General features: G+C 65.5%; 1 protein-coding gene across 1 annotated transcript in view; it reads right to left on the minus strand.

Moving 5' to 3' along the window:
* Nucleotides 1-1,966: 1,966 nt before the first annotated feature.
* Nucleotides 1,967-25,077, minus strand: part of ADAMTSL2 (ADAMTS like 2) — a 30,813-nt gene continuing 7,702 nt past the window's right edge. Inside the window, 13 exon segments of the mRNA XM_082695015.1 lie at nucleotides 1,967-2,212; nucleotides 2,214-2,323; nucleotides 3,152-3,296; nucleotides 5,113-5,289; nucleotides 5,621-5,791; nucleotides 6,293-6,448; nucleotides 6,530-6,743; nucleotides 7,507-7,633; nucleotides 10,880-10,977; nucleotides 15,077-15,449; nucleotides 15,867-16,215; nucleotides 21,771-21,946; nucleotides 24,378-24,458. Of these exon segments, the coding sequence (XP_082551141.1) occupies nucleotides 2,108-2,212; nucleotides 2,214-2,323; nucleotides 3,152-3,296; nucleotides 5,113-5,289; nucleotides 5,621-5,791; nucleotides 6,293-6,448; nucleotides 6,530-6,743; nucleotides 7,507-7,633; nucleotides 10,880-10,977; nucleotides 15,077-15,449; nucleotides 15,867-16,215; nucleotides 21,771-21,946; nucleotides 24,378-24,458 (2,282 nt within the window). The 3' untranslated portion in view covers nucleotides 1,967-2,107.

A 25,077-nucleotide genomic window follows, 5' to 3' on the forward strand; every position in this document is an offset into this window, starting at 1 on the left:
TGGGTTATTTCTCCTTCTTCCTTTCTCCTCCTGCCTCAGTCTGGACACCCCCGTGGAATCCGTCCCCAACTTTCCCACAGCCCAAGCTCCCCGCCTTTGTGGGGCCCCATGACTTTGTTTTGTGCATTTGCTTGGGGGGTGGGCTGGGGTGGGGGGCGAGCCCCGGGAGGTGGCACTCCCTGCAGCGGTCCTGTTCCGGGTTCCTCTTTCCTTCTCTGGTCTCTAGTCTCTGTGTAGATTCATAGATCCTCTTGAAATGAGATAAGCACCCCTCCGTGTGAGCTCACGCAGCCGCACTGCGGGGACCTGCGGGGAGCGGGTGCTCCCTGGGATAAGCGAAAACCAATAAAAGTCATCTCCAGCACCACCGCACTGCCGCCACCTTCAGTGCCGCCACCTTCAGTCCCCCGGGACTCCAGGCCAGCCCAGAGCCCTCCCCGGCACTTCCTGGGAAGGGGTGGCGTGCAGCCCCGTGCCGGGCGGAGACGGCCTGGCCTCTCCCATCCGAGGTCGGCCCCAGCACGCCGCGTCTCAGGGTGTTTCCCAGAGCAGTCGTGTCTATGGGCCGGAGCTGGGAGCCACTGGCCTAGACTCTGAGGTCCTGGAGCACAGGAGACGGGCTGGGTCACCTGGGACGAGGGCTGGATGGTCTCTGGGCCTGTGCTAGCGGCAACACGGTGGGATGAGATGGATGCCCGCTCCACGGGGCTCTTAGGGCACGTGTGACACAGAGCCCGGCACATGTTGCTGGAAAGCGGGGGGTGGGGGGGCAGGCCAAGGTGGGGGGAGGGAGAGGAGAGGGTGACAACAGGGCACAGCAGCAGGGTGTGTCGGGGGCCCAGACCCCTGGACTGAGGTGACCCACCTCTCCTGGAGCTGAGCTGGGGACCCCACGGCCTCAGTGGCCTTTACCAACCACCCCTATAACAGCCCCCCTAATGCCATCCTGAACACCGTGCGGTGACCCTGCTCTGGCCCCGGTTTGAGGAGCAGCAGGCTGTGCATCCCAGGGAAGCCACCCGTCCCTGAAGGAGACAATTCCTGTAGCCTCCTGGGCCCTGCGGCCCTCTCACATCCAGCGACGGGTGGACACCCAGGTCCTCCTTCCCTCCACCGAAGCCAGAGCAGGTTGCTTTCAGCATCTCCCCACGCACCCCCCACCCCGAGGCTTTGTGCTTGCTGCTTCCTCTTCCGCACGCCCTTCCCCACCCCTTCATCCAGGGGAAGGACTCCTGTTGCCGGACTGGCCTAAATATCACCTCCTCCGGGAAGCCCTCCTGGGGCCCCTTCCCCCCGCCAAATCCAGATTAAGTAGCCCTTCTACGAGGTCCAGAAATAGTAGCGACGGAGGGCGTTCCTGAGTGCCCCACCTGCCTGATTTCTCGGCACACACCCAGAGGCGGGGGCTTTTCTCCCGAGGCTCAGGACACGCAATTCCTCCAGCCCCCCGAGCCTAGTCCCCAGCTTCCACACCAGCGAGTGGGCATGAGACTGGCTCGGTTCAGAGTACATCAGAGTCCCCCACCCCCACAGGGGTCCCACATCTCTCTGCTTGCCCCCGACGGGCCCTCTCCAGGGAGACGCTGCAGCTCTGCCCGTGGCCTCAGCAAACCTTCCGGAACTCACCAGCTGGACGGGTCGGACCGCCCGGCTCGCCGAGCCTGACTCCACCCCACCTCCCGCCGGAGCCACCAGGAGCCCGTGATGCCACCATAAATACGACCACTTTATTGACATACAGGAGTACTGACGCACGACCACACCCTAGCGTGAGAAACAGCGCCTCCTCCCGGGGCGTAAAGTGCAGCGGGTCCCTCGTGCGCGTGACAGCTTCGTGTAACGAGGCAAGTGGATGCTCGTGCGAGATCCGACTCCTCTGGAAGGAGCTCCCCTCGACGGGATCCGGGTCCGAGGTGGCCCTGGACCCCCTGACCGCCCCAGCCCTCCTCGACTCCGTCGCCCCGCGGGGGGAGAGGACGTTCCCAGGCTCCTCCGGTGGGGCCGGGCGCCGGGCCGGGGGCTGCGGGTGGGAACCACAAAGAAACGCCTTCCCAGGCAGGGGCGGCTCTGCTGGAGTGCTCTCCGTCCCCCGGGGGAGAACAGAGGCTCAGGGCGGGTCTTCACAGCCCGGCGCCCTCCGGAAGGGTGTCCGTGGGGGGCCCCCAGGGGCGGGGCGCTCGGGTGTCCGAGGGGCGGCACAGGGCCTAGGCGTGCGGCGGTCTGCAGGAGCGGCAGCACGCCTTGCTGTAGTACCAGTGGCCGCAGAGGTTCACCTTGATGGCCAGGGCACAGTTGGTGCCAGGCTGGTCCTGGCAGCTGTCATCTGGGGGAGGGACACGGTGTGGGGGAGGGGAGGCGGGCATCAGAGGCGGCCGGGGGGTGAGAACTCAACAGGACCGGACCCCCACCTCATCTCCCCATCTGCAGGAGCTGGGGCTCCTCGCGGGTGGTCCAGGCAGCGGAGCACCCGGGGTCAGGTGGCCCCTACCTGCCCATGATCCCAGGTGAGGGGCAGAGGGGCCCCCCGGCCCGCCTCGGGCCCTTGAGCACCGCTCCTCTGCCGGCCCTCTCTGCCCCTGCCGCAGCTCCCCAGGAGGGCCCAGTACCCCACCCCCAGGGGTTTGACCTGTGCACAGGAAGGGCAACGCCAGAGCCAGGCCGGGAGGACACCTTGACCTCACTTCCCAGGAGGCCCACAGGCACACAGGCGTCCCCTCTTGCTGAGCAGGCACGAAGCCACTCATCACCTTCCCGGGTGCCCCCGGGGAGCCCAGCACCCGGCCCCTTTTCTGGGCACTCAAGCCCCACGTCGGCCCGCACCGGCCAGCCTCCTGCGCCCGGCCCCTGAGCTGTGCACCCTGTTTAGGCCGAGCCACCCTGGATTGGGGGACCTCGCCCACAGTCGGCCCCACCTCCTGAAGCCAGATGCCCGTCTCCGCGCGGCTCCCCGTCAGGTCTCACTTGCTGCCCTGCCCACCCCACCTCCCAGCCAGGCTCAGCCATTCTGCAGGGGGTGGGCGGGGGGAGCCTTGCTTCCCGTAGGACTTGCCGTCACAGCCACTAAACCACTGAGTCCTCCTGGTGCCTCGGCGACACCTGCTCACCCCTCGGCCTCTGGCTCGGCCCACCTTTGTCGGCCTCCCCCTCTTACCTGGGGGCTCCGTAGGGCAAGGCTGCAGGTCACAGGCCTGCCTGCCGACGGGCTTCACCAGCGGGTCACAGCCCCGGACGATGTCTGTCCCCTGGTAGCATTTCACGTCTCGCATCCGCACGCCCACACCACAGGTCTTGGTGCACTGATGAGAGGGACAGCATGACCTAAGCCACCCTCCCCACCTGGCAAGACAGGGCTCCTGGCCAAAGAGGGAACCCACCCCTCCCCCCAGGCTGCTGAGTCGCAGCGTGCAGGCAGGGGTGGGGGTGGGGGTCACAAAGCCTGACACTGGTCCCCACCCAGGGCTGCTCAGCTTTACCAGTCATGGCCCCCCTCACTGTCCCTGGGTGGGTCCTTCGGTTTCAGCTTTCCCGGGGCCCGTGGAACGGAACACTCCAGACTCCCGGGGCCATGGCTGACGGAGAACACTGGTTTCCACTCCAGTAAAATAACTGTGTTTGTCGTGGGCCAATTAAACCCGTCTCCCAAAGTCACCACTCCCCCCCCGCGGCTCCCCCGTCCAGATGTTCCCCTTGGAAAACCCCGCTGAGCTACCCTGAACACCAGGGACATCTGCTGACCCCAGATGCCCCGACGGCCTCCTGCCGAGATCCGACGGGCGGGGGATCCCTCTCGCTCCCCCGGCTCTGGGTGACCCCGCGTCACCCAGGCACATCTGGGACCTGAGCCTTCGGTTCCCCGAGGGGTCCACGCGGGGGGAAGGCCCCAGCCCTGGACTCACCCCACGTAACTGATTTAGACTCAGCCCCTCCCTGCGTCGGGGGCAAGAGGAGGTCAGATGGGCACTGGCACAGAGGACCGCCCACTGCGGGGACCCTGAGGAGCCTCTGACTGTGTCCCCGGAGGGCACCCTCCGCCCGGGGGGGACTGGAGAGGAGTGAACGCCTGTGGAGCCCGCATCCTGGGGAGCGGCCGCAGGGACAGGACACCAGAGGTCCAACGCCTCAGTCACCCTGCGCCCACCCATCGTCAACAGGGCAATACGGGGAGGTCCCCCCCGGCTCTCAGCCCATTTGGGGGGACCTGCTCCCTCTTTGTGGCCCCCCTCACCTCCAGGTCTTGGTATCCAACCCCCAGCACAGCACCCGCCCCTGCGAGGCCCCGGGCCCACCGCCGCAGCCGCCCCGTCTTCTGAAGCTGGCTCTTCCCTCACCAGCCCCTTAGCCCCACCTGAGGCCCTCCCCACCCTCCCCTCCCAGCCAGGCCAGGGAGGGGAGGGCCGACCTTGACCCCCACCCTCAGCCCCTTTCCTTCTCCCCAGGTGGGTCCTCCCGTGGGCGACGCAGCGTGGAGGTCTGCTCTTGAGTGAGCGTGCGTGGGCGCTGTAGAAGGCAGAGGTCCCATGTGGGGCAAGACTGGCGTCACCTTAAGTCTTTCCAGGGGAACCCTGAGCCCATGTGGGGGCGCGGCACTCGTGGAGCCCCCAGACTCACCCTGTCTTACTCCCCAAGTCTTCACCTTGAACTCTAAGATTGGGGCATTTGGCCTCCATCATCCTAGCGACCGAGACCATGGAAGCCTGGGGTGTGTGTGTCGAGGAACACAGCAGAACATCACGGCTGAGTGTCTGAGGCTCCCTGCCCCACACGACACCCCGCAGTGTCCATCTCGTGTCCCCCTTGCTCCCCCCAGTATGAGTGCCCATGAGGACACGGAGGCCGGAGGCTCTGGAGACCCCCATTCACATGGCCTGGCCGCGGCCGCACTGGCCCCGGGGCTCCCGTTCTCTGCCCCCTCCCCAGGGATGTTCAAAGACCACTCGTGCCCCCCCCACCGTCCCTGGGTGGGTCACTAGGTGGAGAGAGGTCTGGGGGCCCAGGAGGGGCGTTGTTGCTAAGGACACATGGGGAGAGCGCAGCGGGGGCGAGTGAGGGCCGCTTACGGCAGGACCGGAACGCAGGGCCGGCCGCGAGCGCAGGGGCCGGCGGCGCGCTCACCTCGGACCAGGGGCTGGTGTACCACTTGAAGCACGGTCTCTCGAAGCAAGTGCTCTCCTCGGGGGGCTTCTTGGCGAGCCCGCACTCAGGGCCACTGCGGGTCTGTGGCTTCCCGTTGGCCAGCTCCATGCACAAGACCAGCCTCTTCTTCACGCCTCGGCCGCAGGTGGTGTTACACTGGGGCCAGGGACAGATGGAACCGGGTCAGAGGCCAGAGGCCAGGAGAACCAGAACGTCGCACACGCGACTGCGCGATACGGCCCGGTCCGTAAGGCGCCCTGGCAGATGGGTGAGCTCTTTGGTGGAAAACCATCGGGCCCCAGACACATTGGATCAAAAGCAATTGTGCAGAAAACCAACTGTTTTGAAACAGAATGGCGCGTGACCATTTGTCCCAAGCGGATGCGGCGAACAGTGGGCCCCCTGCAGCAGCTTGGTGGGAACCACGGGTCCAGAGGGCAGACGAGGTGGTCGCGGGAACAGATGGCTGCTGGCCCCCGGCACTCACCCGCTCCCAGTCCTGGGCCAGCCAGTGGGCGGGGCAGTTCTTGTCCCCGCAGGGGTGGATGGCCAGAGGCTTGGTCTCCGTCTGGCACTGCGACTCCGGCACCACCCGGCCGTCGCCCGTCTTGCAGTACACGTGCCGGATCATGCGGCCGTGGCCGCAGCTCCCGCTGCACTGCAGGGGGGAGGCTGGGGTTAGGGGCGGGGCCCTCTCCAAGTCCCCCCACCTGCTGCGTTCCCAGAGAGGACTGGCTCCCGGGCTCCCCGGGCAGCAGCAGCGTGGGGGAGGGAGCAGTTGCCATGGCTACCACTTTTTAAATAACATTTTCTGTTCTAATTACAGAAATATTCCATGCTCAGTGAAAAACAGACGCAGAAAAGCACACCTAAAATACCTAAAAAGGTCATCGTGTGCCCAACACCCACAGGGGACCCCAGTGAGCAGCTGAGCAGCTGTGACCCAGAGACAGACAGACGGGGAGGTCACAAGAAAGGGTTAGATTCCTCACAATAGCAGGGAGGGCGGCTGGTTGGGTGTTCGAACCCCACGTCCTTACTCGAGACAAACAGGGAGACTGAGGGGCCGCAGGGCGAGGGGCGGGGACCCACCATCCCGGGGCAGGGGTGGCAGCCGCCCTCCCCAGCCCACCGCGCCCCAGCCGGGCCCTGCCCTCACCGGGCCCCAGTCGGAGACAGTCCACTGGCGGTCGCAGGGGGGGCCCATGCAGTCCTTCTCCCCGACGGGCCTGGTGTCGGGGTCACACAGCCTCTCGTCCTCCGAGCAGCGGATATCCCGGGTCACCACGCTCTGCTCCCCACACTTGGCGGCGCACTGCGGGCAGGCGCGGGAGCGCGGGGTCAGGGCGGCCCCGTGCGCGGCCCCTGGGCGGACCCGCTCGGCCTGCGCGCTCACCTCGGACCACTCGGACATCTCCCACTGCGGCCCGCACGCCGGGTTGCGGCAAGTCTTGCGCTCCTCGGGCCGCACGGCCTCGGCCGCCTCACACAGGTCACTGTACACGGAGCTGTCGAAGCCGGGGGACAGCATCTTCCAGCAGCGCACGATGCGGACCTGGTAGCCCTCGCCGCAGGTGCGCGAGCACTCACTCCAGCTGCTGGTCTCCCACCTGCCTCGGGACGGGGCCGCCCTCAGAGACGCCCCTTCCCTGCGGCAGGAACCCCGTGCAACCCCTGGCCCCGGGGGGAACGTACCCCCGACTGCGTCCACGGCCACGGCGGCCTAAGCACCCCCCATCCCCGGGACCTGGTGAGGCCTCAGGGTGGAGATCCTGAGCCCCCCGGGAGTCACCCAAGGTCAGGCATGGGGGCCCGTGCCCGGAGCCTGCGCCCGCCAGCCTGCCTAGCAGCCCACGCGGCCTCCACCTGCCTCCCCCGCCCCCTGGCTTTCCCGCCACTTCAGGACCCCTGTTCTGGCCTTGTTCCATGGCCTATACTGTTGCTTCCGCCCAAAGTGCCCTCCCTGCTTCTATGGGAGATCATGCTTCAGTGTCCCCGAGCCATGGGGGTCTCCCAGGGGGCAAGGGCAGGCCCTAGCGCATAACCAGCTTCTTAGAAGGGAGCAGATATGCAGGAGACAGAGGGCCCAGATGAGGCCAGCTGGAGGGGAGAGGTGTGTAGCCTTGCACTCCTCTGGGGACCCCATCATGGTCATGACTGGGAAGAGAACGTGCTGAGGGCCCAGTCTCTGACCCTTTGTGCTGCAGCGTGGGACAGGGCGGACCCGCTTCGGACGCCCACGCCAGCCCCCCACCCACAAAGCCGGTGGTGGGGGCCGGATGCTAGCTAACTCCTGCTGCTCCTTGGGGCCGAGGTAAAGCCGCCCCCCAGCTGCCCCCACACCCCCGGCCCAGGGCGCTGGGTGGCAGGTACCTGGGCTGGCACTCCCTCCCGGCGCAGAACTCCTGGACGGGCTCCGGACGGGTGAGGGCGTCGCAGAAGCTGTCGTCCACCTCTATGCCGTCGTAGCGCACACACAAGGCGTAGGTCGACAGGACCCCTGGTTCAGGACACAGGAAGGGCCCGTGAGCCCCAGGCGAGTCCTTTGGAGACCAGCGGGTGGGCCACGCGAGCACAGACAGGTCACCCGACCTCTCAGAGGTCCCCCGGCTCGCACTGGGGATAACCGGCTTCTAGAATAGCGGCAGAGCCCAGGGACGAGGGCTTCGTGGACCTGAACTCTCCGCGCCTGTGCCTCCGGGTCTGAGCCCTCGTCGCAAGCCCCACCCCGGCGCCATCCGGCTCGGAGCGGGCGCCCACCTCGTTTGTCACAAACCCCGGGCTCAAACCGGCCCTTTACAGCCCAGAGGAAACGCAGCCACGTGTCACCGACTTCACTCCTTCAGCGGCCCCCATCCCCGTCCAGAGGGCCGGTGGGCGGACGGCCGTGTTTGAAGCGCGCGTCGCTCCGGCCCCGCCGGGCTGCCCCCAGGTGCTACAGTCCGTCTTCAGACTCTCCCTGCCCTCCTGTGGCACATCGGAACCCTTAGCCGACTCTCTGGAACGTTCTCGAGCCACTTCCATGTGTGTTCCCCCTCCTTGGTGCCCCAGCACCCCGTAAATCCCCTCGGGGGACCCTGTGTGACGGGCCGGCTGTCGCCCGTTACTCTTGGTTCTTTGACCCTCCCCCAACACCCATCCTTCCTCTGGTCCTCTTGCCCGGGCAGCCCTGCCGCGGCCCTGCGCGGACACCTGGGCCCCCCGCGCTGAGCAGCGGCTGTGTCCCCGCGAAGGAAGCAGGATGACGCGGGGAGATTGGAGGGGGTCGGTGAAGGCCGGTGGGGCTGGGGTCTGTTGCTGCTGGTGTGTGTGTGCGAGAGAGAGAGATGCGGAGACCCAACCTCCCTGAGTAACGGAGACAGCGGAGTCCTCCTCAATGGGGCTGCCGGCGCCCCAGGAGGAAACCCACCTCCCCATTGACGGAGAGCCCCAGCCCTCCCTTCCCGGCGGCGCGTCTGAAAGCCGCCGTCTCTCCAAGCCCCAGGCCTGGATGGAACGAAACTGCCTGGGAAGCAGCCTACAAGGGGATTTTTTTTTTCTTTTTTCCGTAGAGGACGAGCCAGGTTACAATCACTCGCTCCTCGGGGCCAGCGCTGGGCTGCGTCGTCTTTTGCCCTCTCTTGGGGCCGGTGGGGGTGGGGGGTGGAGGGGGCCCTTCCTGGCCAAGTCTGCTTGGTAATGTTCCAGGCCTTGGAGACACCGGCTCAGGGGCCCAGGGAGGTCCAGCGCTGGGGACTTGCAGACCCTTGCCAAGTGCCTGACTATCCATTCAGACCTCACCATTGACCGGGAACATGGCAGGGCTGGAGCAAAAGGGACTGGGGTTCAAGACCCAGCTCCTTGTCTCCATCACGGCAGGGTCGCAGGAACACTGTCGGACTCTCCGGGCCTCAGCGTGGTCATCCCCAGGTTGGGAACGTCCCTGAGAGCCTGGGTGAGTCGAGGTACCAGATTACTTCGTCACATCCGTCTCGAGTGCAGAGCTTTTCAAACGTCCTCACGCATGGGGCCATCCCTTTAAGCCAAAGCGAGCAGGGAGCCTGGCTCATGAAACACAGATAGGTGTGCTGCACGGGCAGGGGACGGGCCCAGGGCCCACTGGCCCCACCACTCCCAGCCCTCGCCCCGGAGGTGCCAAGGGGCCCCTGCTGTGTGCCTGTGATCCCGCACAGACTCCATGGGCCCCAGAAGGCGCGTGACCCCACTACCACCTGGCCCGGCCTCGGCACCCTACAGAATGGGGTTTCCAGAGTAGCTGGCCAGAGTCACAAGCTTCGAATTCGGTGGCGTGTACAAGAGGTGGTGGCTGGGGGGCTATTCAGCAGGAACCCGACTCGGCCATTTCTGCCTCCGGCCACCTGGGCCGAGCTGGGTGCCTTCGTGGTGATGGGGAGCTCACCCCCTACCAGGGCCATTCATTTCGCTCCTGGCCAGCCTCGGGTAAAGGAGAGCGTGTCCTAGAGCAGAGCCCGGCCTGTCTGTCCGCTTCCTTTCTTCTTTCACCCTCCCATGTCCCTTGGTTCACAAGAGGCAGAGCCAACCCGTCCCCCTGCCTGGCCACTCTGTGACCCAGGAAAAGTGGCTCTGTGTCCTTGCTGGGGACTGTCTTCTGCCCAGGGCCAGGCACTGCCCCCCCCATCTCAAGTGCTGTCAGCTCCGCAGGGAGCCCTGCATCTGGGAGGAAACAAGAGGCTCCCAGACAGCAGAATGTCAGGACAACTCCAACACCCGCAGCGTCCTGGAGAGACCGGGCGGCTCTGTCCGACCCCGTCTGTGCACTGCTGAGACAGCCTCTGGCAAACCTGACCCCCCGCCCCCACGTGCCCAGCCCCCTCGGGTCAGCCCGCGGAGGAGGCTCTCTGGGGGCAGCGGAGGGTGGCCGCTGTGGAGGCGGTGCCCATGTGCGAGCTCCTCCCCCGGGCATCTCCTATGCTAACCAGGGCTGCAGGAGGCGCACGTGAGCCCGCCCCGACCACCCGCGGCCTGCCTCATCCTCCCGCAGGCCAGAGATGGCAGAGGCCGATGTGGGGCTGTGGGACGGGGTTGGGGCATCACACACTTCGAGCAGCTGCCCCGGGTGTTGACCCAAATATGAAGTCGCAGGCGCGGGCGAGGCGGCCCTCGTGGTCTCCCTGCAATGCTTCCCACGGGCGCGGGCCCTGGGTCTGACTCTGAACATGTAGCAGCCCCCGGGGAGGGAAGCCCGGGTCCCAGCGCGGAGGTGGCCAGCCGTGTGGGCAGACAGACGCGGGCCCGAACCTCAGCTCAACACTTGTAACTGACCACATGTGTCTGTCTGTCTAGGAGCGACCGAGGCGGGGGTGGGGGTTGGGGGTGGGTCTCTGTTCCCACCTGCTCCCCTGACAGGGTCCTTGACTCTGCCCCCGGCCCCCGTGGGTCGAGCTCCCCTTCCTAAACTGCTGTGAACAGAAGTAAAATCCTTACCACTTGGGCGGTCTAACTTTCAACCAAAAGGACGTCCGCCCTAACAAAATGCCATACAAAGAACGGCGGACAACGGTGTGCAGGGGGCAGCCGGCACGAGCCCCAGGAGGCCAGGCCGGACTGTGGTCTGGTGCGGCCCCTGGGAGCCGGAGGACGCCGACTCCTGTCCCCTCACAATGCCGTTCCCACCAGGAAATCAGGAGATAAGCTCCCGGGGGCAGGGGGCCCGCAGCTTCCCCCCACCCCACCCCACCCCGGTGCAGGCAGGCTGAGCGTGTGTGGCCCATCCGGCGGCCCGTACCTGTGGCACAGGTGGCACTGCAGGGCTCGTGTGACGAGAGCTTCCACCGGTACATGTCCGCGGGGCTCACGCCCTGCTTGCGCGCCTTGGGCCTGGTCCTGAAAGGCGTGGAGAAGAGCGTGAGCACTCCCGGAGGGGCTCTGGGCCCCCAGGCCGTGCCCTCAGGGAATAGCGAGCCTGCCCTGGCCCCGGGCAGAGTCTACACGGTCAGAGTCAGCCCGTGTGCTGTCCAGAACAGGGGACAGGAGGCGGCACCGCAGGGAGGCACGTTTTGGGAGCAGCAGACGTTGGCCTCTCTCTGTCCTCGCCCGGGGGCCGTCCAGGCACACGGCAGCGGCCCCGGCTCCAGGCTGGGGGCGAGTTCGGGGCTCACCCGCATGGCCGCGGCTCCCCGCACACGTGCCGGCTCCCCGCTGTCGCCTCCCAGCACGGGCAAGCGAGCTGCTGTCCTCCACTGCCCCGCAAGGGACGCAGAAGGCCCCTTCCACGCTGAGAACGTGCCGTCTCAGGACGCAGCCTGAACGGGGACACTAGCCCTTCGGCCTCCCAGGATCAAAACAGCAAAGGCCAGCGGCAGACAGGGGAGTGGCCGGTCCCCTCCAGACGCCTCTGCCCAGGTCTGAGATGGCTGTTGTGCAGGGAGAGGGAGCTGAGGCCGTGCCAGCGACCAGCTATGATTCTTGGCCAGAGCCCGGGCGGCTGAAGCCAACTATTGTTAGGACTGTTTGCTTCTTTGAACCAGTTGGTGTGCTGGGGCCTCCGTATCCGACGTGCAGGCCGGGTTTGGGCTCAGCGGGGGAGGAGGGAAGCGGCGCCCCAGACTCGGCTCCAAGGTGTGGCCGCTGGCGCTGGAGGGCGGCCCCCAGGAGGGGTCGTGGGGCACCGCTCGCACACCGGACACTGCTCTGGTGCCCCGCGCCCCTGCCCTTCACGCCCGTGGAGGCCGGCTGACGACTGCCCCGAGCCGCCACCCTTCCACGAGGCGTCCACGTGGGCACGTTCCCAGGTCCCTTCACGGGGACCTGCGGCTCCCTCGGTGGCCGGGCTCAGTACAGGTCCCGGGGCGCATGCTCTGAAGGGCTTGCCCGTCGCCTCTGCGACCGAGACATTGGTTTGGATTCAACTGGGAGCTCGCTCTGCTTCCAGGTTTGCTGCGTGGACCAGCCCCACGGTCCACTCTCGGGAAGCGTGGCCCTGAAGGCACATGTCGCTAAAGCCACCGAGCCCCTCACCTGGTGACTTCACAGCCAACAGCCAGCCCTTCCGTCTCACAGACCTCCGGGGGGGTGGGTTCCCCTCCCTCCTCCTTAAGAGCGAGAAGAAGTGCTTGGGCCCCTCACCCACCTAAGACCTTGTCATCTCAGAGCAAGGGACCCACAGGAACCTGGAAGGGAGCCCCAGCTGCCCTGCACAAGTCCTCCGGGGAGGAAGGGCCGGGGAGCCCCCGTCCCAGTGCCTGGCTGGGAGGACTGGAACCTGGCTCCCCGGGTGCCCCCCTTTCCGTGACTTTTTCTCCCCGAGAACAAGAAAGATGAAAAGATCCCACCCGTGCCCACCCCCCCCATGGGGAAGCTGTACTATCTTCAACTAATTACACACTCCTTAGCCAGCAGGCTGCGTGACTCATTCCGACGAGAGAGAGAGAGAGAGAGAGAGAGAGAGAGAGAGCGAGCAGCCGGCTTCAAAATAACCCTTCGGGGCTGAAACACAAATTGTATTTCTGGAGGGGCTGCCCACGCTTCTCTCTCCCACGGCCCACATCAGGCCACCAGAGCCCCTCTAGAAAACCCAGTGCGCCCGTGCCCAACACCGCAGCGTGCCTGCCAGCTTCTGTTCTTGGAAGGAGTGAGCGCCCCAGGAGGAAAACACCCCCAGGACCTCTGCGCCGCCCACGCCTCTCCTGCCTCCCTTTGGAAGGAAGAGAGTGCCCCTCTCGGCCAGACGCGCTCAGACAGTGGCCGAGTCTCTTGTTTACAAGCGAACCAGCAAGCCTGGTGCCGTTCTGCCCGCTCCGGGGCTAGTGGGGGGTGGGGGGTGCTAAGTCCCTGTGTGCTGGTTCCCAGCATCTGCGCCTGGTGACCAAGGGGCCTCCCTTGATTGTTTGTGGCTGCTCGGCAGAGATGAAAATAACCTTTCCTTTCTGAGCTGCCCCTTTGATTTCGGCCTCTCAGAGCAGACACAACTTCCTGTGTTTGGACAGCGCGCCGGCCGGGCTATTTTGGCCTGCTGGTTTCCCCACGGCCTCCCTGGGCCCTTTATCTCCCAAAACCATCTTTGGTCTCCCAGCGGCAGCATCCTTTGACGGGCAATGGCTGGGGCTGGCGCCGCCGCATCTCCCCAGGTCCGACTGGGACCGGCCAGGCTGGCTGAGTGGCCACAACCACTCCTATCAATCCCTATGGCCCAGGAGGCCCCGGGGCAGGGGAAGGGGGAACAGTCGTCTGGGTTTGGGGCAGGGGAGACACTGTCTACGTGGCTAAAGGACCCAAAAGCTCGTGTGTTCATGGTCTGGCCTGGGGATCCCGGGCTGCCCAACCGGCAGGCCCTGGGGCGTCCTCCTAGCCCCGCACTCGGGGATGCGGAAGCGGAAGCCGGGAGTGGACAGGAGACACGCCTGAGTCACACAGGAAGTCGGGACGGTGGCCGGGGGCCCCGATGCGCCTTCCTGAGCTCTCTCCGCGCAGTGAGCCGCACGAGGCAGCCGGGCCTCTGCGCCGCCCCGAGAAGGCCATTCAGAGAGGGACGCAACCGTCTCGGGCGCCTGCAAGGACCCCGGCCCCGCGCTGGAGGCTCCGCGCTCCTGCCGGTTCTGTTTCCCGAGTCCTCATCCGGGGCTTCCCCTGGGGATAGACCGTCACCCTCCGGGCAGGCCTGGAGCCGACAAGAGGGCAGCGAAAGACATGGAGACCAGCCTCGGAGGCTTCAGGAACCGGCTGCCCCCCCAGGTGCTGGCTCGCGGTGAACACCGGCCCTTTGCCCCTGGACCCCGCTCTCTGACTCGACGTGCTCCTAGAAGCAAAGCTCACCGCCCCTCCTGCCGCTGGGTCCCACGTGCCCCAGGCCCCGTACCCTGCAGGCTTGCGGGTCTCTAGGCAGGTGGCAGACAGCCCTGGCGGCCCCGCGGGAAGAAGGGCGGCCTCAGAAGCTTCACTGTCCACATTTGCAAAGAATTCCACCCAGAGGGGGGCCACTTTGCTGCTCTTGTCCCCAGGCTCACGGGTGAGAGGGTCACCCCGACCATGTCACCTTGTGAGTGAAGCCCAAACCTTCTATTAAACCCAGTCCTCCAGGGTCCCAAGGAAGCCCACCTCCGCACCCTCAGCCCCATTCCTGTTTGGGGTCTAAAGCCGGGGGTTCGGGTGGGTCTCCAGAGACAAAACAGAAACCGCCAAGTGCTTCCCACCTCCAGCACCCCCGCTCCGCCGCCTCCACCAGCGACAGCCGAGCCTGACTCGCTCTGCTTGAAACAGCTGGAGCGGCTCCCCGAGCTTCTGGGGAACAGCAAGAGACCCTCCATGGTGGCCATCGACAGCACAAGGGACTTGTCACCAGGGATTGTCTCCTGGCCGGGATAGCAGCAGGCCTGGGGCCACGCTGCTCCCAACAGCCTCCAACCCAGAGCCAGCTGGGACTGTGCAGGTGTCTCCAGGTGTGTTCCTAGCTCTGGGGCCCTGGCCCCAGGTAGACCCTTGGTTGACATATCCTAGGGGTACCTCCAGCCCCTGAAGCAGAAGGACTTATTCCCAAGGCCTGATTCTGGGGTCTGGCCGCTCGCCGAGGCCCCACTGGACCTTTCCCCGTCTCCCCTCTGGCCTGCAGGGAGGGTCAAGCGGAGCCACTCCACATGCACTGAGGAGCCTGGCGCACCCGCCGGATCCCAGGCCTTTGGGCTCCCCGGCACGACTCCCTCTGGGTCCCTATCACTGTCCGAACACAGTGTTGTGACAGGTGCTTGGCCCGAGCTTGGCTCACGATGATCCCCAGAATGGTTCTCCTGAACCAGAGCTGGGGTCACACATGGGCGCTCGGCACCCCCTCTGACTCACGAGCCAAACTGGCGGGAAAGGCTCCCTAAAACCCAGGCTTCGGGCGCCTCCTCAGATCCCGGGGGCAAGAGCCTGCGCAGGAAGGGCTCTCCGCCTCCGCCCCAGGCTCTGGCCTCACCCACCGAGCCTCGCCCGGCAGCTCCAGCCCTACCTGGCCTTGTGTGTCCGGTTCCCGGCCAACGTGGGGAGGCTGGCACTGGCGTTGGGGAACGGGGCCTCGGAGGACACGTTGGTCATGCCGTCGCTGTGCAGCTCCAGGTAGGACCCATTGAGCAGATAAGCACCGCCTCCTCCGTTCTCCTCGTAGTCCGCGTACAGGCTCTCGGCTGCCGAGCTCCTCGGCCCGCCCGGCGCGAAGATGCTGTTGCCAGTCTCGTTGAAGGGGAGCTCCCTGGAGTCAGACCCTGCGCCCAAGAGCTGGTCGGAGATGACATTGGCAGAGAGGAGCCGCTGAGAGGGGAGACGTGCGTCCACCTCCTGGTCATCCTTGTCCCCCGCGAGAGCCGTCCCAGTGGCATTGCCGTCTATGAGGGAGACAGGTAGCTCACTCTCGAGCGCTCCCTCGTGTGGGCGCGAGGGCTGCCCATGGGGGCAGGGGGCAGGAGGGGGGCTGGTGTGGCCGGCAGCAAAGACCCGAACCGGGAGCCCCCCAGAGGCAGGTTTCTGCCCAAGGGACGGGGTGCAGGGTGCCAAGTAAAGGTGCGTGTGCAAGCCGGCCCGGATACCCTCTGGCAGGAAAATCTGCTTGATTCCACCGTGGATTAAATAGGGTCCCCCCAGAGCTCCCACTGGCCTGGACCTCAGCACGTGAGCTTCTCTGAAATGGGCCTGCCTGTCCCAGGCAGACACACGTAGCAAGCCTCCCGTCTGCGGGGCTGCTGGGGACAGAAGACCCCCTTCTTCCTAGGAAGCCCCCGCCCCAGCCTGTCGCTCCTGGTTACCTCGGAAGCCCTTGCCTCTGGGAGGCCCCTCACAGGCCCCGCCGCCGGCCTGCTCGCACACCTCGTTGGTCTCCTGGCCTTTGCTCAGACCCAGCTCAATCCCCGGGCCCAGGTGGCCGAACAGCCGGTTGTCCAGGCCCAGGCGCTCGGAGGAGGTCTGGCCGTAGAAGGAGCCGTTGTGCCGCAGGAAGCCCAGCAGCGCGGCGCCGTCCAGCTCCTGGCTCTCCGCGCTCTCAGACGCGGGCTCGGAGAAGCTGTAGAAGACCGGCTGTAGGCGGCGGGCGTGCGGCGGCTGCAGCAGCGTGTACTCGAAGGTGATGGAGGGGCTCTTGCCGTTCTGGTTCCACACCTGCGGGGGAGAGGAATTGGGACCCCGCCCCTTCCACACGAGCCTGGAGGGGCGCCGAGGTTCCGCGCCCCCAGCCCGGAGGGCAAAGATGCACTTTTGTCCCGAGCGGCCAGACGCGTTTCCGGCCGTGGCCTGCAGCGGAGCCCTTCCCAGGGACTCACCCCGGACCAAAGAAGGGGGTTCCACCCAGGTTGCCCCTCACCCCTCAGGCAGCCCGACCCAAAGCCTGGGGAGCAGGGGCACACCCCGGGACGGGCGGAGGGAGCTGTCCTCCCCAGGTACAGCCGTGGCGGGTGCCCGGAGGATGTTCTACGTCACAAAGCCGACTAAAACCCGATCTGCATTTGATTCTCACCACAGGCCAGAAATCCCACGGGTGTAGCTCTGGGAGAAAGTGCTAACCTGCCGCCGGGGCAGGTCCAGGAGGCTTGGAGAAAGGAGGCCAACGCTAAGTGAAGGGTGAGGCCCTGGCGGACGGTGGGGGCGTTAAGGAAAGGCGGCAGATCCCTCCGAGTGACCGTTTCCCGCAGGAGCACCCGGGGGGACCTTCTGTTCTCCAGCGTGAAAGGAACTGTGCCTGTGAGGACGCGCTGGCATCACTTGGAGGGACAAGGAGGGACGCCGTTCAGTGTCCACAGACCACAGCAGACGGCAGGACACACCGTCGTATAACCAGAATCCCCACAATCGTCGCGACAAGGCCGGCTGCCAGGAGGCCTGTCCCACAGAGACCTCTGCACACAGCCAGGAGGACAAAGGTCTCCCAGGGGACAAACAAACAGGCCCAGAAAACCAGCTTCTTGATCTATAAGATCGAAAGAGAATCGAGGATGAATATTCAAGGGGCCGAGGGCAGCTGCCCCGGGAAATCCCATCCCCACCGGATTGCCAGGGCCGGCATCCAGACCCACAAACCACTGACCAGCGGCCAGGGCCTTGGAAGAAGGCCACACGCTTATAGGTAACGACGCCCCTGCTCTTCTCCCGAAGAGCCGACCGTCACTGACAGTTAAGGTTCGCTGGAGAAATGGGTCGGTATTAGCGAACCAGGGTCCGGGTTGTCACGGTTAATCAGGGACCCAAGCCATCATCCCTGCCCCCTGTGAGTGTGAGGGCATGTGGGGGACTCGTGGCCCAACTGTGGCCCAAGTCTGGCTCACTGTGTATCTGCTGGAAGCAAGGCTTCCCCGGTTCCCAAGTTCATGGCGGGTAGTCGGCTCCTCAGCCCGTCAGGTAAGAGCTACTATAGCGGGGAGAGCTAAGCGGAAGCTCATGAGCCCAAGCCCCTCCCCATCCCCATCTGAGAAAGCAAATCGAAGACAATATTGCATCCTGGGGAAATTGCAGAGATTAGGGCCACTCCTGGCAGCCTGAAGAAGATGAGGCAGTGGCCCCCACCTCCCCCACCGAACTCAACAGTTTGGCCCCTATGGAAACAAGACAGGTCCAGGAGGGCGATGGAGAACCCCCCATACCCGCCCAAGCCAGGGCCCCCGCGGCAGCCCTGCGGCAGAGACGGCGCTTTCCCTGGAGCAGATTAACATGACCCCAAGCTGATTGCATGTGGCCGCTCATGGGGCAAATGCCTTCTTTTCGAGCCCGACCAGGGAGGAGTGGTTTCCGTTCCTGGGACGGACAACAGTACACGTTGGCAGTTTTGCCCCAGGGCAGTGTTCAGCAAATCCCGCTCCCCGACTTCCTACAGTGCAAGGGGGTCTGGACCTTTCTACAGAACCTCACACGCGTCTTCTTCACAGCTAACATCGTGTCTACCGGGCCAGCGGACCAGGAAATGGTCCAGGAGGCCTCGCTAAAGCATCTGTATTCCGGAGGATCAAATGTTCAACCCTATAAAGACTCAGTGCCCAGCCCCCACCGGCAAACACCCCAGGACTCGGTGGCCTTGGGCGCGCCAGGACAGCTCCTTGAAAGTAAAGATCACATCATTGCATCTTACTTCCTCCCTACGACGAATTTGGGACGTAGCGTATTTCGTATCCGGGAATGCTGATCCCACCCGCATCCTGGATGCCTGAGGAAGTTGCCAGGCCTCAGTGGGGTCCTGGGGAGAAGGGCTCTGTGGCAGGCAAGGCAGTGAGGCAAACAGTAACAGAGAGAGCTGGGGAGAGACAGCATGCGGACCGCAGCGGCCAGCCTCCACGAGGCAGTGACAAAGGAGTCCCCCCGCGTTCTGGAGCAAGGCCGTGCCGCCCGCGGCAAACCAATATGCGTTGTTTGGAAAAGAGCTTCTGACACAGTACCGGGCCCTACTAGAGATGGACCCGTGGGACCCCAGGACATCAAGGGACCCGGGCAGCCAGCGCGAACTCGACCAAGTTACACTGTCAGTCGGGAGGGCCCGGCAGCGGTCCACGGGGAGCCGGCATTGTCCCATCCAGGACGAGACACAATCCGGGCAGAGGCTGGATCGCAGCTGATGAAAACCCTCAGCCTCGGAGCCCCTACCCAGCACCTACCGCTCACAGCGGCCGCTGCGTGGCCATGGCAACGAAGTCAGGGGAGGAGAAAAACAGCCAAACTTGAGCCCGGATGGGTCCGCTCCGTGTGGGGCACGAGCTGAAAACGGGACCCGCTTCACCAGGGCCCCATTCAGGGGCGGCTTCGCAAAATTGCCGCCAAGGGAAATCCTCCCAGCGGGCTTCCTGCTGTGTGTGCGGCGCGCGCCCTGCTCTGTAGCAAACGCAGAGCAGCACAGGTGAGGACATGTCCTGACTCGTGGCGGGGTGGCCTGTGGCTTGGGTGGCGGGTTGGGGTCCTGTAGGCCAAGGTGTAAGACCGCGGAGGAGAAGGTCTGGGGGAGATGCTGGGGCTCGATCCGTGGGCGTCAGATGCCAGGGAGTGTCCCCACGGGGGCGCTGAGCCACCGTGTGACGGGTGGACCCAGGCCAGCCTCTGCCATCCGTTCGCCCACGGACGGCAGGTGTGGGATGGGCACAGCCATGGTGGCAAGGGGCAGACGAGGCGTAGCCCAAGGGCAAGGGTGCTCACCCGCCATGCCAGCACTAGCTACTTCCGCGACGGGAAGTCCCTCCGTCCGGTGCTGGCCGTCTGGCCCTGACCCTCCAGCTAGCTTGCAGCCCTGAGGGGCCATTGGCTCTCTGAGGGCAAGGCGAGTGCTGGAGACCGCGTTCGATCCCAGCAGGGGAAGTGACTGATTCTCTGATGCTGAGGTGGCCTCTCCCGCCCTCAAGGCCTCACGCCCACACCCGAGGGCTCACAGGGCCTTTGATCCGCCGAGACAGGCCGCCAGGGATGCTGCGTAGGACAAAGGGACCTACTTTCTAGCAAAGGAGGCGCCACGGCGGGCATGTGATCCTGAGATCCACAGGGACCACCCCGGGCTGCGTCACGCAGATGATGCCTGCCTGAGAACGAGGTGCCGAGAAATGGGGGGCCTGGCGGGGGGACACTCTGTTACACCACGTCCCGGGTCCCCAGTGGGCAGACTGCATGGGTCTGGGAAACAGAACGGACACTGCAGTGGTCACCCTTCCCTCGGCCCCTGCGGGCATCTGGGGTTCCCGGGCCCTGGGGCTCGAGGGTCTGCAGGTCTATAGGTTGTGCTTGCCGGCGGTGGGGTGGGGGTGGGGGACGCTGTCAGCAGGAGACACGGCAAGAATGTCACTCAACTGTGAGCTCTGACCACCACCTGGTCCACCTGGGAGCCTCGTGTCAGGACGGCATCGGGAAAGGAGCGGCCGCCCTGGCAGGGAATTAACCCTGACCGCCAAGGATGCTTCAACCCTAGGGGCAGAGAATGTGTCCGGTTCCCCGCTGGGGCCCCTCCGGCTCCCCCTTGCCCACTTCGGATGGTAAGAAAGGGGAGCCTAGACCCCTTCGGTAAGAGGGACACGGACTCCTGGCCAGGTGAGCCACCTAGACTAGGAGAGGGCTGGCCGGAGTGGCTACGGGAGGAGGCACGTTCTAGGAGCCGCAGCAGCCCCGTGACGCGCCGACGAGCCGCAGTCCGTCCCACCAGCCTTCCTGGGAGGCTCCCTGGGAAGAAGCCGACCAGAATTCTAGAGCCCAGGTAAGCCCGTTCCACAGAGCAGACGGACAGGAACAGGGGTGGCGCCGTGTCCCCAGGCCCTGCTATTCAGTGAGACGCCCAGAGTGTCTCTGGACAGTTCACAGCGAGACCTGGCCCAGGAACTAACCTCAGCCAGAGACCTGCCTCTCCCAAGGTCACGCCCTTTCCCCCGTAGCTTCCGGCCTTTCTGCCTCAACTTGACACGGCTCTGAGGGGTCCCTGCAACCCCAGGGCCCCGGGGGGTCAGCTGAGACGCCACACCTCGTCTCCTGAGAACACCCCCAACCCCGCCCCACAGACCTCTGTCCCAAGGTCCTGGGACCCCGACCTGCAACACGGCTCCCCCAGCTGGGGTGAAGCCGGGCAGCCGGCCTGCCTCAGGGGCCGCTCCCACGGAAGGTGCAGAGGTCTGTGGCCCCCAGGAGGTTCTGGGACCATCCTGGGAAGCTCTTCAGCCAAGAAGCCGTGTGGGGAGCGGGGGGCAGCCCCCGATTCCAGAAGGCTCCGCACAGCCGTTACAGGAACGACTGGTTGGGGCGGCGGGCTGACCCGGCTCAGCCCAGCGGTGTCGCAGACCAGCCTGGGCCCGCGCCGGTCACTGGCTCCACGTGCCCAGGCCTCTCCTCTCAAGGAGGGATATGGAGGCGCATCCTGGTGGGATCCGGAAATCACACAGGTCAGGTGGGCGGGTTCTGCCCCAGCGTGTCCCTCGGCTCTACAGCAGCCACCAGACTTTGAAAAGTGTCAGAACCGCCCAACCGGATGTCCCCTGATTTCAGTGACAAGTCCTCTCCCGTTTGCTTGATGCTGGGGCACCAAGCGGCAACGGCACTCAGTTCTAGACAGTGGCCATGGGAAAGCTTGTGGGAAGCTGAGCAGAGCTGGCGCAAGCTCTCTCCTCCCCTCGGCCCCCTCCCTGCCCTGCTCCCAGAAGCCAGGAGCATCCTGCAGGGGTGGTGGGGGACGGGACAGGGGCCACCAGCACTGCCCTGGTCCCACATCAACATTGCGGACCTGGCAAGAATGCCCGTGGCAGTGGAGCGGGGCAGGGAACTAGGCCGGGGGTGAGGGGGTAAACCCCAGTGCGGAGTGGGGGGGCCCTTTCCCCGCAGCCCTGACTAACGTCGCATCCTCAGCAACTCCCGCTGATCCCGACGACCCAGGGTGACCCAGGGTCCCCAACAACCGTGGTGACTCAACTCACGGATGAGTCAGTGAGTGACCGATGAAAGAGTGAGTGAAGGAACAAGCGGACGGACGCGCGAGCCAGTGCCGGACCGGCTGCCGACCCCGGCGTGGGGCTGAGAAGGCGGCGGCCGGGCAGTGACCAGTAAACGAGCTGACGCACTAACGGGTTGTTGGAGACGACATGACCGACAGGCCCCAGGCGGCGGATGAGCGAGGGAGCGACCGGGAGACCCTGCCTCGCGGGCCAGAAGGGCCGTCCGTGCGCGGGCACCAGGCACCCCCCGCGACGCCGCCGGCCCCGGCCCGGCTCACCCACCATGACGTTCAGGCCCTGGTTGGTGGGTCCCTGCGCCACGATGTACTCAATGCCGGTCTCGTAGACGTCCATGGGCCGCCGGTACTTGACCACGGTGCCCGCGATGTTGAAGTTCTTGGGGCTGTCCACCTTGAAGTTGCCGTTGAAGAAGTAGGAGCCGGCTTCATCTGCCAGGGCTGGAAGGGTGAAGCCCCGTCACCTGAGCCGGCCGGGCCAGAGGGGGGGAGGGACGTGGAGCGCCCCGCATCCCCCACCCAGGCGGCCACGGCCAGCTCAGCCCCGTGACCCGCCCCGGGACACTCCCGGCTGCGAGGGAGGCAGGCAGAGGCTCCGACCACGTCGGGCACGCGGTCCTGCCCTGGGAACAGTAAGGAGTGAACATACTTTCCCATCAGCCTCAACTGTCCAGGAGATGGACCGGGCTGGCCTGGAGCCTGGTGGTCCCGTCCAGCCACCTCTAAAGAGGCACGATGAGCCGCATCAGGGCTAAGGGACCAGGAGGACCAGAAGGGCTCAGAGACTGGGGAAGGTACACGGCGGACATCAGGTGTTGGCTGGCTCGGGGCTGGGCCCTCGGCACGGCCCTGCTGAAAACTCACTCTGTGACCCTGGGTGAGTTGCCACCCACTAAGCTTCCCACCTCGGAAAAGGAACCACACGTGGGGAGGGGACCCCAGGGGTGACACTGGTCTGACTGGCCCGGAATGCTGTCCCAGCGGGCCCTGCCGGACTACTGCCAGCCGACCGGCTCCCTGCTGTCCCTGGGAGCCCTGGCATTCTGTGGCCAGAGCTGCCGTGACCAGGACCATTTACACAATCCGTCCGTTCTCCTTAGTGTGGCAGAAGGCAGCCTGGGCACAGGCTTAGTCACCCTCTCATTGAGACGGGGTGTGGGTGGACGCTTGGCAAGAGGACCTCCGAAGGACGGCCACTCCCAGGGCCTGACCCGGGCCTGATGGCGCCCGGACAGCAGGAACGTGCGTGCAACCCTCAGCACCCGTCTGCTGCCAGCCCCAGAGGCCGGAGCCACTGCCCAGAGCTGATTGTTTGGGGCCGCTGGGTGGCCTGGGCTGTGGAGGGCTGGCAGAGGGGCTGGGGGCCTTGGGCCTAGGGGACGGGAATGAGGAGACGGTCTGCATGCTGGGGCACGGCGCGCCTTTCAGAGGCTGTCTTTAGAGCCAGGTCCGGAAACGGGCCTGAGGGCGGGGAAGGGCTCCGTTGCCAGAGCTCCTGATGCAACCCGGGCAGAGGAGCCTGGCCAGTCATTTACTATCAGGCAGAGCAACAAGCAAGACTCATCTGCTGGAAAAACACCCTCGAGGTAGCAGTATCAGAAAAGAGCGTGAATGACCACCCAGGCTTTGCGCCCTGGGGCACGTACTGCAGCCAGGTATGAGCACAGGGTTAAGTCACCGACTGGCCTCCAAAGCCTGTTTCCTGACAATAATGACCTTCCTTCCTGCGGTTCTCCCGCGCGGCTCGGAGGCTGTCCTTGCTGTTTCCACACGTCTGGTTCAAGAGCGATACTCTGCAGCCAGCTCCGAGAGCGCAGCGTCTCCGGGCCTCGCCACCCTCCCAGCGGGGGACAGAGCCACCAGCCTGGCAGAGGCCTGGCTCCCGAGTTGGGGTGGCGGGGCCTGGGGCCCGGAGTGTGCAGCGCCGCTGGCAGGGGGCAGGGCTCGGGGGCCTCAAGAACGGAGAGCCCAGGCCAGGTCCCTCCTGGGGAACCGTTGGCAGAGTCCCCACCCACGGCATCCCCCGAGAAGGGTGGGCGTGCCCCCGCCCGTCCTGGCTCTCACGCACTGCCCTGAGATGTGGGGGAGTGAGCCAGGCGTCGGGGCAGGCTTCCCTGCCGGGGTCCCAGGCCTGCCCCGCCCCGGGCAAGGCCAGGTGCAGGACGGCTTACCAGCGGCCGCGCCCACCCACCCACTTCAGCCAGAAGGGCCTCAGGCTGCCCTCCGGGAGTGTAGACCAGGACGTTGCCAGGCCAACTCTCCGACTACACGGGGACACTTTCCAGAAATTGTCACCAGCTTGGGGCCTCCCCACCTCAGCCACACACGCTAATCACTACAGAATCCTCAAGTTGAAGGCCCCTCCCTGCCCCGGCCCGGCGGCCTCCCAGAGACCCTCCAGCGGCGAGCACCTGGACCCGAGAGCCACCAGGCCTGAGTCTGAAGCGAACCTCTGTTTCACATGCCCCGTGGCCTCCTGCTGGCCACCGACCTGCTCTTTTTCCGTCTCAACCTACTCACTTCCTGAGTCTCACTCTTGTGCCCTGGGGTGGGGGCAGCCAGAGAACCCCACCTCCAGCTTTTGCCCGTGCCAGGCTCTCCAGGGACGGGGAACTCGCTCCCTGTCCTCACCGGCCCCTCCTTTGTCGAGCGGCTCTGAGGATAGGGCCTTCCACACTTGGGGGTGAGGTCCGTTTCCCTAGCACCCCCCCGACACGCATAGACACACACCCAGGTCAAGCTCTGGCTCCTGGGGCCTGACCGTCTCCTGTGGGCCAGGTCCAGGGCCAAGCGCCGCTCCTGCATCCAGACATTTCCGCGGCCTACAAAACCCGAAGCCCACGCCAGGCAGCACCAGGCCCCACTCACGTACCCAGGACGTCAGCAGACTTCTTCCGCTCCACAATCTGGATGTCTCGGGCCCCGGCTGGGATGTGGGTCACCAGAGAGTAACCTGGGGGAAACGGGATGAGAGCTAACAGTGCGTCCGCCACGGCCGCCACCTCTTGGCTGGGACGTCCCCACCGTCCCGTGCTCCTGGGGGTGAGGGGCTGGGGCAGCCCTCCATGAACGTCTACACCCAGACCCAAGACCCAACTCCAAGGCCCTCCGAAAAGCCCTGTGCCACCGGAGGGCCGGCTCGCCACCCAGGCTCCGTGGCCCTCTCCTATCAAGGTCATGGTGACCACACTCCTCAGTCCCTGCCCTAGCCCCTCTGCACAGACCCCACAGGCCACAGATACCCTAAATCTGCTAGGGGCCTGCAGACTTAGGTCCTACGCTGCCCTGTGCCACTGAGATGGCCCTGAGCCCCTGGGCTTCTGTCTCCTCATCTAGGACACTGGCTCCCACTCGAGGCCCGTGGGGTGGTTTCTGCAGGGCACTGAGCCTCGCCCTGAGGGTCCTGTCACTACGATTATTTTAAAAACCCATGCTGTCCCAGCATCACAGGGATTTCAAACACTTGCTGCCTTCAAGGATGGGTTGAAGGCACCGAGCTGAGGGCCCATTGCAGAGGACGGGAGGCAACCATGGGGACCCTCCGCAGAGATCCCCAATGACGGGACCTAGGG

Source organism: Mustela nivalis (genome assembly GCF_964662115.1).
Source record: "Mustela nivalis genome assembly, chromosome: 13".
In the NCBI taxonomy this organism is placed as follows: Eukaryota; Metazoa; Chordata; class Mammalia; order Carnivora; family Mustelidae; genus Mustela; species Mustela nivalis.